This window comes from Bos indicus, chromosome 14, assembly GCF_029378745.1.
Source record: "Bos indicus isolate NIAB-ARS_2022 breed Sahiwal x Tharparkar chromosome 14, NIAB-ARS_B.indTharparkar_mat_pri_1.0, whole genome shotgun sequence".
Taxonomy (NCBI): Eukaryota; Metazoa; Chordata; class Mammalia; order Artiodactyla; family Bovidae; genus Bos; species Bos indicus.
Genome location: NC_091773.1, coordinates 64,578,251 through 64,591,400, shown reverse-complemented (window position 1 = coordinate 64,591,400; position 13,150 = coordinate 64,578,251). Strand labels below are relative to the sequence as shown.

The following is a 13,150-nucleotide window of genomic DNA, read 5'->3' as shown; positions in this document are numbered from 1 at the left end:
GAGGCCTCAGAAAAGTTACCACAGGGATAACTGGTTTGTGGCAGCCAAGCATTCATAGCGAGATCGCTTTTTGATCCTTCAAAGTCAGCTCTTCCTATCATTGTCATTGTCAAAAAAAAAAAAAAAAAAAAAACAGACATATAGAGCAATGGAACAGAACAGGGAGCCCAGAAATAAATCCACAGTTCTATGGTCAATTAATCTATGACAAAAGAGACAAGACTATACAATGTGGGAAAGATAGTCTCTTCAATAAACGGTACTTAAAAAACTGGACAGCTATAAGCAAAAGAATAAAACTAGACCACTTTCTTACAGCATATACGAAAATAAACTCAAATGGATTAAAGACTTAAATGTAAGACCTGAATCCATAAAACTCCTAAAAGAAAACATAGGCAATATGCTCTCTGAAACTGATCTTAGCAACATTTTTATTTTGGATCTGTCCCCTCAGACAAGGGCAACAGGTAAGCAAACGGAACTACATCAAACTAAAACGTCTTGTACAGCGAAAGAATCCGTCAACAAAACAAAAAGGCAACTTCCTGAATCAAAGAAGCATTTTGCAAATGACACGTCTGATAAGGGTTAATATCCAAAATATATGAAGAACTCATACAACTTAACAGCAAAAAAAAAAAAAAAAAAAAATCCAATTTTAAAAATTGGTTAAGGAACTTAAAACACATTTTTCCAGATAAGACATACAGATGACCAACAGGCACATGAAAAGATGCTTAAGATCACTAATTGTAAGGGAAATGCAAATCAAAACCACAATGAGATATCATCTCACACCTGTCAGAATGGCTTTTTAAAAAGACAACAAAGTATTGGTGAGGATATGGAGAAGAGGGAACTCTTGTGCACTGTTGGTGGTAATGTAAATTGGTACAACCAGCTATGAAAAATAGCATGGAGTTTCCTCAAAAATTACAACTAGAACTACTATATGATCCAGCAATTCCACCTCTGGGTATTTATCTGAAGAAAAGAAAAACTCAAATTAAAAAAGATATAGGTACCCCAAGTTCACTGTATCATTATTTACAGTAACCAAGATAGGAAAGCAACCTAAATATCCATTGATAGATGAATGGATAGAGAAGATGAGCCATTACTCAGCCACAAATAATAATGAAATCTTGCCATTTGCAACAATCATGGAGGGACCTAAAGGGTATACTATACCAAGTGAAATTTAAACAGAGAAAGACAAATGTGATATGATTTCACTTACATGTGGAATCTAAAAAACAACAAACTAACAAACATAACACTACAGAAACAGAGTCATAGAGAACAAACCAGTGGTTGCAAAGTGGAGGGGACGGGGGAATGGGCAAGATAAGTGAAGGGAATTAAGCGGTACAATCTTCTAGTTATAAAACAAGTCTCAGGGATGCAATGCACAGCTTAGGGAACATAGCCAATAACACTGTGATAACTCTGTAATAGTGACAGGTGGTAAGTCTCATTTCACAATGCGTAAAAATATCCAATCACTGTGCTATACACCTGAAACTAATATAATAATTAAAAATAGAAATCTTAATTCCCAACTGCTCGACAGAACTCACTGAAATAAGTTCACTGTACAGGCGTAACTTACTCCATTGTGCTTTGCTTCATTGTGCCTCACGGATGCTTTGTTCTTCACCAACTGAAGGTGAGGGGCATCCCAGGGGCAAGCAAGTCTAGCTGCACCATTTTTTCCACAGTATTTGCTCACTTCATGTTTCTGTGTCACATTTGGGTAACTACGATCTTTCAGAGTTTTTCATTATTACTACATCTGTTATGGTGATCTGTGATCAGTTATTTTTGATGTTACTACAAAGACTTGTTGAAAGCTCAGATGATGGTTAGTATTTTTTAGCAATGAAGTATTTTTTAATTAAAGTATGTACATTGTTTCCTAAGACACAATGCTATGGTACACTTAATAGGCTACAGTGTGGTGTAAACGTAATTTTTATATGTACTGGGAAATCAAAATAATCGTGTGATTTGCTTCATCACAATATTCACTTTACTGTAGTGGTCTGGAGCCAACCTGCAATATATCCAAGATATGTCTATATACCCATACTTTCTAGAATACACCTAAACTATAAAGGATATATATATATATATACTGCCCCAAATTAACGGTACTTGCTAAATATTCAAAGTAAATTACATGAACCTTCTCATACTGATAATCAAATATCAAGAAACTGCTAAACTGGTCATTTCATATGAATAAGATGATACTGTTACTGACAAATACTTTGTATGTAAGTACAATAAAATTTAATAAATACAGTTAAACTTTAGAAAGGGACGCCCAAGGAATCTGATGATAATTTCATTTAATGCTTTATTTATCCAGTAAGATGTAACTCAAATATACTTTCTTACCATGATATTGTAGTTGACATTAATGGTCTCATCTTCGTGAGGGGCGTTCACTTGAACAGGTTTAACATCACTCTTTCCTTTCCTTACAACATCATAGATAGGATTTCGAGGTCGCTGGTTTAGTACAATTTTTTTCAACTGCTTTTCCAGAAGTTGTGGAGCATTGTTAACTACTTCAAAAACTCCATAGACCACATTAAATCTAACTGCCTCTGAAAAGGTCTGCAAAATAAATTTGTGGAAATGTCTTAAAAACCATAAACTCACTGCTCCAAGAAGATGTGATACTTACATGTATGCATATATACTTACACAAAGTTCTGTATTCTTAATAGTTACATCTTTCCTCTTAGGAGCTTGGAAATCTTTTGACTATAGGTAAGGGAACCCACTGAACCCTTCCTTCCAAATGTACTTATGCCATAAGTGTCAGGATATATTATGGCAGAAATTTCCTTTGCATACAACTCTTATCTCTAGAAAAGATTGAGGATAGGAGGAGAAGGGGCAACAGAGGATAAGATGGTTGGATGGCATCATCGACTCAATGGACATGAGTTTCAGGAAACTCCAGGTGATGCTGAAGGACAGGGAAGCCTGGCATGCTGCAGTCCATGGGGTCACATAGAGTCGGACACGACTGAACAACTGAACAACAACTTACCTCTGTGCTTCTTTGGAACTAGAAAAAAATACACCCTCGTCTCTGTGAAGCAAGGTTATTCTCTTAGAAGGGGGTGGATTACTAGGGAAGAATGAATCAGAGAAGATACAACACTCCTGTTGTCTCTTCATTCCCAGGAGCCGTGAAAGCTAAGTCTCCCTTGCCCAAAAGGAGAAAATTAAATACAATGTGTTCTTCATTTAAGACTATTTCAACACCATTCCATTCACTGTGACAAAAAAAAGAGAGAGAGAGAGTGAAAGACAACATTTCTGAGCCTTTCTCTGTAATTACTAAATGCTGCCAACTTTTATTTAAAGTCAGTCAGTTACAGTCAGGCGTCTTGAGTTTTAATACCAGCTTGCCAATAAGTAGCTCTGTGACTTGGGGTAAATCACTCCATAGCAAGTATATGGTGGACTGTCTGTGTCTTTTCTCATTTTGCCCTCCAAAGGGACCTCTAGAATCAGGTCTCTTTTTCATAACATTAATTTATTTTAGGACACCTTCAATGAACTGCATACTCATGTAGTAAGTGTACTGAGGAGAGCGTCAATTCTGCCAAGTTTTACTAGGAGATTGCTAGATACACTATTAGTTAAAATGTAATAAATAGCAGGATGTTATAAAATTGGAGTTACAAATATATGTGTATATGTACAAATACCTATTATGTGTTTATATGTATGTGTGTGTATATATATACACACATACATACATATATATACACATACATATATATATGTAACTTTCCTGGTGGCTCAGAGCTAAAGAATCTGCCTGTAATGTATGAGATGCAGGTTCAATCCCTGGGTCAGGAAGATCCCCTGGAGAAGGAAATGGCAACTCACTCCAGTATTGTTGCCTGGGAAACCCCATGGACAGAAGAGCCTGGCAGGCTACTGCCCATGGGGTCGTGAAAGAGTCAGACACGACTGAGTGACTTAACAACAATATATATGTGTATGTATATGTGCCGTGCTGTATACTTAGTCAGTCGTGTGCAACTCTTTGCGACCCCATGGACTGTAGCCTGCCAGCTCCTCTGTCCAAGGGGATTCTCCAGACAAGAATATTGGAGTGGGTTGCCGTGCCCTTCTCCAGGGGATCTTCCCAACCCAGGGATAGAACCCAGGCTTACCACACTGCAGGTGGATTCTTAACCACATGAGCCGCCAGGGAAGCCCAAGCATAATGGAGTGGGTAGTCTATCCCTTCTCCAGGGGAACTTCCCGACCCAGGAATCAAACTGGGATCTCCTGCATTGCAGACGGATTCTTTACCAGCTGAGCTACCAGGGAAGCCTGTGTATGTGTATACACAGACATATTTTTTAATGAAGACTCATCCTACAGCCAGATGGCATCTTAGGAAGATCCTGAAGATGCCTCCTCCGATGGACACACTGATTCCACAGCTACACATAGAAAAGGTTCTTTGTAAAGAAGCCTAAAAACAAAATAAAAAAAAGCCTAAAAGCTGGCTGAGTGGTGACTACACACTGGGCAAACAAGATGAAAACCGCATCAAACAGGTAGGAGAAGCCAGGACACAACTCACCATAAACCCCACCCCTGGAGCAGTCACCCCTGTAACTCAAAATCCAAAGCAGCCCCATGAGGAGCAGAGGGTTCAAACCCCTCACCAGGCACCCCAACTTTTAAGACCTGCACCTGAGAAACGAGGCCAATTTTGAAAATCAAAGAGCTCACATCTCAACTGAAATGTGACACAAGAGAGAGGGGTCCTACAGTCAGTCCATAACATGAAATCATATTTAACTAAAGCTAGCCCTTGAAATCCTTGAAAACTGTCATAAAGTATAGTGTTGTTCTAACTTTCAAGTTAGCACTGGACACAGATTAACAGACTGGTTCCAAATAAGGAAAGGAGTACGTTAAGGCTGTATATTATCTCCCTTAAGCTTATTTAACTTATATGCAGAGTACATCATGAGAAACGCTGGGCTGGAGGAAGCACAAACTGGAATCAAGATTGCTGGGAGAAATACCAATAACCTCAGATATGCAGATGACACCACCCTTATGGCAGAAACTGAAGCAGAACTAAAGAGCGAGCCTCTTGATGAAAATGAAAGAGGAGAGTGAAAAAGTTGGCTTAAAGCTCAACATTCAGAAAACGAAGATCATGGCATCTGGTCCCATCACTTCATGGGAAATAGATGGGGAAACAGTGGAAACAGTGACAGATTTTATTTTGGGGAGCTCCAAAAATCACTGCAGATGGTGACTGCAGCCATGAAATTAAAAGATGCTTACTCCTTGGAAGAAAATTTATGACCACCCTAGACAGCATATTAAAAAGCAGAGATATTACTTTGCCAGCAAAGGTCCGTCTAGTCAAGGCTACGATTTTTCCAGTGGTCATGTATAGATGTGAGTGTTGAACGGTGAAGAAAGCTGAGTGCCAAAGAATTGATGCTTTTGAACCGTGGTGTTGGAGAAGACTCTTGAAAGTCTCTTGGACTGCAAGGAGATCCAACCAGTCCATCCTAAAGGAGATCAGTCCTGAATATTCATTGGAAGGACTGATGCTGAAGCTGAAACTCCAGTACTTTGGCCACATGATGCGAAGAACTGACTCATTTTAAAAGACCCTAATGCTGGGAAAGATTGAAGGTGGGAGGAGAAGGGGACGACAGAGGATGAGATGGCTGGATGGCATCACTGACTCGATGGACATGAGTCTGAGTAAACCCCGGGAGCTGGTGATGGACAGGGAGGCCTGGTGTGCTGTATAGTCCATGGGGTCGCAAAGGGTCGGACACGACTGAGCAACTGAACTGAACTGAACTTTCAAGAAAGTCATCATTGTGAATTTTTCCTCTGACGTTAAAATGTGTCATTAATTCTTCAGTTAGGGACCAGATAAAGCAGTGGGCTTGTGTTTAAAGCTCACATTATACATGTATGTATGTTTGACACTAGGGTCACCCTCAGTGTGAGACGACAGCTCTGCTAAGAGGCAGGAAAGTCAGAGTCACCGAGGGAATGGTAGAGTCTCCTCCTCTGTCTCAGACCCCCTCAAGGATGTTCACAGACTGGTCTATGTGTGTTTGTAAATGGCTACACAGAGTCACCCTCACTCTTTAAATCACCCTCACTCACTCTGCAGAGCACAAATAATTCATTTTGAGTGACAACGCCTGTGTAAGTCCATTTCAACACATAATTTAACTACAACAGAAGTATTTACAAAGTGGACTGACGGCACAGGGGGATTTGTCAAGAATCTTCAGGAAATTAAGGACATTGACCCTCCTGAGACCCCCAGAGTCCTTGAGGAGAGGCAGCCTGATGCTTTGGTTATCAGAAACCGCCTCAGAGCAGGGCCCAAGGTTGGCCCCAAAAGGACAGTGGGCTGGAGTGCCCACAGCTCAGTGTGGCCTCCTGCACCCTCTTGTCCTTCCCTGGTGGCTCAGACAAGAAAGAATTTGCCTGCAGTGCGGGAGACCTGGGTTGGGAAGATCTCTTGGAGGAGGACATGGCAACCCACTCCAGTATTCTTGCCTGGAGAATCCCAGGGACAGAGGAGCCTGGTGGGCTACAGTCCATGGGGTCGCAAAGAAATCAGACACAACTGAGCGACTAAGCACAGCTGCTGCTGCTGCTGCTGCTAAGTCGCTTCAGTCGTGTCTGACTCTCTGTGACCCCATAGACGGCAGCCCATCAGGTTCCCCCGTCCCTGGGATTCTCCAGGCAAGAACACTGGAGTGGGTTGCCATTTCCTTCTCCAATGCATGAAAGTGAAAAGTGAAAGTGAAGCAGCACCACATAAAGAAAGCTGAGTCTGAAAGAATAAACAGGCATTCATATCAGGCAGACAAGGGAGAGGAGGGAACTCAGCAAGAGAAACAGTGAGTGTATCAAGGTATTTGCACAAACAATAGGCGAGGAGTGCCAGACGACAGGGCACCTTTGAGGACCTGCAAGCAGTTTACCACTGCTGAAGCAGAAGACCCAAGGGGAGAATATCAGGACAGAAACCTGGAGACAAAGGCAGAGGACGAGCTCACCAAGAACTTTCTATTTATGCCATAACTCTCTACATCATCTCTCGAATCGGTGATTCCTGGAGTGTGTCCCTGGACCAGCAGCAGCATCAGCATCACCTAGGAATCTGTTAGAAATGCAGATTCTAGGGTTCTCACCTCATAATCAGAAATTCTGGGGGTGGATCCCAATATTCTGTGTTTAACCAGCTCACAGATGATTCTGATGCATGCTCAAGTGTGAGAACCATTGCTTTAGAATGATGGGGAGCCACCGGAGAGGTTTTAGCTGGGACGGGGGGCAGGGCGCAGGGGGAGACAGAATCCAGGTTAAGCAAACTTCAAAGCCCACGTGCTGGATGTTGCTTCATGCTGACTTCCATGTGTGCTCACATGCATGGAGGGGCTGGCCATCGAGGATCTACATGTAGGAGAAAGAACCCTGGGCTGTAGTCCCCGAAGTCCTGTTGTCTGCTCAAAAGGAATCTTTCTCACATATCATGTCCTCTGTTGTCACCATTTCTAAGCTTATCTACAAAATTCCTCAAATTAGTTTAGCATGTGACAATAAAAGCCATGCAAAGTGGGGGGGACAGAAATGAACGATGGAGGAAGACTCTCTCCCAGAAAGCTGAGTAGGCTGATTTAGAGAACACTCAGCTTTTAATCATATGATAGGAAAAAATCTTCAGTTTGAGCCTCAAACTCAATCCTCTGCAAGCTGTTACGGACTGCTCTTTTCCTTACTTAATTTTCTTATTTCAAGAGTATCATTTTCCAAATGCTCTAAAACGAACTGACCTGAAGGTGGTGAAAGCTAACTTTGTAGTACCAGTCATCCATGTGCGAAAAATATTTTCACAGAAAAAGCAAGTGCATGAAAATATTTTTACCACAATAAACTGCTGGTTCCACATTTCTTTGAAAAGAGGAGGGGAGAAAAAAAACCTGTGAATAATTAGTGATGTGCTTAAACTGCCAGCCAAGCACCACTGAAACTTACCGGGTGCCAAATTATTTAGCTGAACAGTATTTAAATTAAAAACTAATGACTAGGTTAATTTAATACATGTTCATCTCTGCTCCAACTCTGTCTCTACTAATTGAGTTCCAAAGCTATATTTAAAACATGCATCTTAGTCAGTGAATGAGAAACATCTGACTGCTTGAATGTAACAAGTCAGTTACCAATAACAAGTTCTTTTAATCTAAGTTTTATTGTCATTTTAGATGTTTAACCATAAACTATTTACTGGACATATTCACCAGTGGGAGGGAACGAATCATGTGCCACATAAAATGCATAGAAAATATCCTTAGTTAATAAAATGAGTTACATTATGTAATTTGAGTGCTTTATGTTTGAGCTACAAGGCTTATCACAACATCCATTGGAACAAATGCTGAACTAAGCAGTACTAGCTAGGGCTCCATCAATACCTTGAAAAATCAGTCTCTGATATTTAAATTTTGGCAGAGGAAGACCCAAGTTATTCATCTCTCCTTCATCGCACTCATTTCCCAAATACATTGTCTCTTTCTCTCTCTCCTTTTACTCAACCATCTAACATATAGTTCCTTCATAAAGCTGCAAGAAATTATAATAGCTTACAGATTTTAAAGAAGTGTGGAGAATCATTCCAAAAAAAAGAAGTTATGGTAAAATTCCAAAGGCACATAGCTAAGCATGGTCTGGCAAACACATGACATACCTATCCTTGCAAGGAGGGTATAGAACAGGCCACCCCTTCAGCTTCTGCAAACCATAAATGTCACAAACATTCTAAACCACCCACAGAGGACCAACCTAAATCTGTATGTGGGCTCATCTACTCAATCCCACAACAGTCACTGAGCATAAAACACACAAAATAAAACCAAAAGGGGGGAAAAAAGTGTTTTCACACTATAGCATAGAAGAAAATTTAATAAGCAAACACTTGTCCATAAAGAGTTGACAGCAAAAAAAAAAAAAAAAAAACCTTCCCAGACACTAAATGAAAACAATATCTGAATGTGATCCTGGCACCAGAACAAACAGAATGAAGTTATGAAAGCTGGGATGTGGAAAGTGCCACACTCGTTTATAATAGAGCAACTGTCCTGGGTTCCCCTCATCAAAAAGTAACATGGAGGCAGGCCACCAGCCATCAATTTCTGGATCTTACAGTGCGTCCCGAGGGTGTCATGGTGTAACGGAAAGGAACGGTGTAGGAGACAGACAGCCTCATTCCAAGGCCCATTTGTGCCACCATCCAAACTTATGGGACCGTGGGCATTTCACCACAGATGTGGAGAAGGTCTCAGAAATCTAGATGACCTAAGAGCTCTTTTAGATCGAGAATGTTGTTATATGTATCTATACTGTCAGGCTTAGACTGTTGGGTTTTTCTTTTGGGTTTTTTTTTTTTTTTGGATGGTGGAGGTGGTAGAGGAGGGGAAGCAGAAGAAGATTAGAAGGTTTATTTATTTAGTTCAAGGATTTTATGTGGAAGGGTGTAAAAATTAAAAAAAAAAAATCATCCTCAAGAAGTTTTGGGAGATACAGAAGAAAGGGATCTATCCTGGCCCCAGAAAATTGACAATGTAATTTCTAGGATCAAGAAAAAAACAAAACAAAAAACAGAGTAGAAGAAATTAATCAAATTTTCTTTACCTGAAAAAGTCTAATCTCCCACCCAATACGTATATCCCCTATAAAATATTTCCCCAAATGATTACCTGAATATCTTAATCACAGAGAGTTTAGTCCTTCACTAGCCAGCCCACTCTATGGTTAGAAAACCATCTTTAAACATCTTTCTTCTAGTGAGTGAAAATCAATTTCCTCATAAATGCTGGCCCTGGTTCTGCCCTGAAGCGTCACAGAAACTCTTAACCCTTCTTTCTCAGTCACTTATTTCTCAGTCACTTATTTCTCAGTCACTTTCTCACTCAAATATTTAGAAAGAGCTGCTTCATTACAACATTTCTACTCGTTCCCAAACCAGGTCCAATACTCACTCATCTTTCACCCCTCACTCATTTGACGTAGTTTCCATAGCATTCATTGACCGAGTCTTCCCGAGTCTGGTTTGGCAGAGCAACTCAACATGTGGCACCAAGAATACAACACAATATTCCACATGCGGTCTGACAATTCAATCCGATGCAACAAAAAAACACAAACGTTATTGAGTGCCTTCTAGGCTCCAGACTGGTATTGTTCTCGATCCTAACTCTATTTCTATTAATGCACCCTAAAAACACATTAGCTTTGCTTATTTTAGCCCATATTCCAGACTACCATGACAAAAATGAGACTAGACTCTGTTATCCAAACTGTCAGTCTACTCCTCTCCTGCCATTTCTACAGTCACTGCAGTGCAGGAGGACAAGTTTCTGAGCCATGTGGACCTGTGTGGACCCTGTCACTCACCAGCTGAGTAAGCTGGAAAAATACCAGTTCACTTGCAGTGTTTCATCCAGGTCTCTGATAAATAATGATTTTTAAAAGTCAAAGCCAATGACAGATTTGTGTGGAACAGATTATTCTCTAGAATGACAATAATCCATCAAGCCAACTAAAGCGTGACTGTCCCTCATGTCGTAGGAACGGAAGATGAGATAGGCTGATTAGTGAAGGAAAAGGAGAGAGAAGCACTAAATCTGTGCCAGCTACTTAAGACATATTACCTCATTTCGTAACAGTCTTGCAAGATGGTTCTACTGTTTCCATAAAGAAAGGTATTGAGGAACTTAGTAATTAAGGAATATACCTGCGATAACATGGGCAATGAGTGAAGAAGCTGAGGTCACACAGTCCTGTCTCTCTGCTCTTCCAGCCATTACACTGGGAGATGAGCACAGGAACAGTGCATGGGGCCAAGGTGGGCGAGGTCGGCTAGGGACGGGAGGACAGAGCAGACAGGATGACACTAGTATGAAGCTAGAGGTAAAGCTAGAAAGGCTATACTGAGGCCAAATTGCAAAGGGTCCATATTAAGGAGTTTGGACTTCCAAGTTGGGCTATTAAGAGTCAACCCCTACTAGCTGTGATTAGCGAAATATCTGAGAATGAATTTCACAGATGATGATAGGGCTCTGAAGACAAATACAGCAGCATAAGTGGAGCACGTATTGTTTAGACACGGTTGGGAGGGAAGGCTTTCTGGACAGAGTGATTTAAATCAGAGAGAAAGTGATACAAATATCTCGGGGGAGAGCCCTCCAGGCTGAGAGGCCCTGAGTACAGTAAGCACACTCACATTTGAGAAACGTAAAAGGCCAAGTTTTCCAGCTAGCCTGGAAAAGGATTAACAAGCAAAAGAGGCATAGGAAATAAAGACCAAGAGATGGCAAGAGCCGGATTATACAGGATTCTGTATTTTATTCTTAGTGTAACGAGGAGCCACTAGACAAAGTTTTGAGCAGGAAGTAAGATGGCTCAATTTATTATCATTATTGTCATTCACTGAAATCATAATACATTAAATTTACAGTTCCCTAAAGTACCGATTCATAACTATCCAAAAGAGAGAGGGGGAAAATAAAAAAGGCAGAGAGCGTGAGATTAGTTTGGCTCACTAATTCTCAGTAAGCCCATGCTGGCTTCTAATTCTTAGTTAAGTGCTCATAAACCAAACATTACTAATCTGTTCTAGAATCTTGCCAGTAACTTGGTCTGAGAATCCATTATTCCTTCTCCTCCCTGCCCCTAGATGCTTTTTGAAAACCTGTGATATTTCCCCTTCTCCCATCTTGCGGCATGAAGCGTGAGTAGTTAATAGGTAGACTGTATAGTACCAAATATAAATGCAAAGGGACGAGATACAGAGAGGGAGTGAGACAGAGAGACAGTGAGTATAAAATAAAAGCAGAGGATTTGGAGAAACAGAAAAGAAGGAGAAGTGGCCCCGGTGGGCTGCATGGGATACAGCCCATGCAGGGGCGACCATGAAGGGATCAAACTGCCTGAGGGATGAAAAACATTATTGCATAGAGTTCAAAAGAAACCACACGAAGTCATTTTCAACTAAAGCCTTGAAACAAGTGTACACGAAAAGGTTATGTCTGTTCTAACTGGATGGAAGGATTTGGGCTGAACTCTTCTTACATTTGAAGTTAATTTCCTATACTATTGTTATATTTCTTCTATAATTTAAGATAGATCTTTTTTTAATAAAGAAGAGAATTAGGTGGGGGGGTGGTATTTTCTAGGCCAAGTAAAAGTCTATATAATCATAAATCTCGAGACAATGAAATGTACATTTTCACAAACTGAAATCAGACCCAACAGAAAGACTTTTCTTTCTAAAACTTCATTAAAATGTATTTTTTTGTTTTTTTTTTGGAGGAAGAATGGAGAATGCAGAGCCTAGAGGAAAAACTGCATAATCCAGAAGAATAAAATTCTCACAATAATTTTGTGGCTCTGCTGGGTATTTTATAACACACAATTGGACGATGAAAGGTGAAGAGTCAGACCACAGAGGAAGCTGTTGGAGCGTCCTGTAACACGGCTCAAGCCTGTTGCCGGAAAGGGAGAGCGTGGCTTAGTGTCTCAACCTGACCCCCATGATGGTTTCAGAGACCCAGCACGCCCCATGGAAGAGAAAACACAAATTCTTTTTGAAAAAAAGGAAACAAAACAAATAAACATGTGAGCACAGTACATACATATGCACAAAAATTAATCTAGGCAAAAAAAAAAAAAAATACATCTAGTACTTTCCCTTCAAAACACATTTTCTGTAGTTAGGCTTTAAGACATTGCTCATTTTAGGGCCCAATCCCTTTAAAATTACCTGAGACTTTTTTATATTTCACATTTTCCCTAGTAAGTATTTGAATGAAACAGTTTCCATTAAGAATAATACAAATCTTTTTTTTTAATTTTATTTTATTTAACTTTACAATATTGTATTGGTTTTGCCATATATCAAAATGACTCTGCCACAGGTATACACGTGTTCCCCCATCCTAAACCCTCCTCTCTCCTCCCTCCCTGTACCATCCCTCTGGGTCGTCCCAGTGCACCAGCCCCAAGCATCCGGTATCGTGCATTGAACCTGGACTGGCAACTCGTT

The 13,150-nt window shown here is 40.5% G+C and overlaps 1 protein-coding gene across 4 annotated transcripts in view; it reads right to left on the bottom strand.

Annotated features, from left to right (window-relative positions):
* RGS22 (regulator of G protein signaling 22) overlaps window positions 1-13,150 on the bottom strand; it is a 143,300-nt gene that overhangs the window by 110,432 nt on the left and 19,718 nt on the right. For 2 of the 4 annotated variants that reach the window (XM_070803121.1, XM_070803119.1), the window contains exon 4: window positions 2,407-2,628. The exons of 1 other annotated variant lie outside the window; for it this stretch is intronic. In XM_070803121.1, the coding sequence (XP_070659222.1) occupies window positions 2,407-2,628 (222 nt within the window). Of the gene's footprint in view, window positions 1-2,406; window positions 2,629-7,106; window positions 7,215-13,150 lie in introns of those variants that run through there. One more of the 4 variants, XM_070803120.1, reaches the window with a different exon arrangement.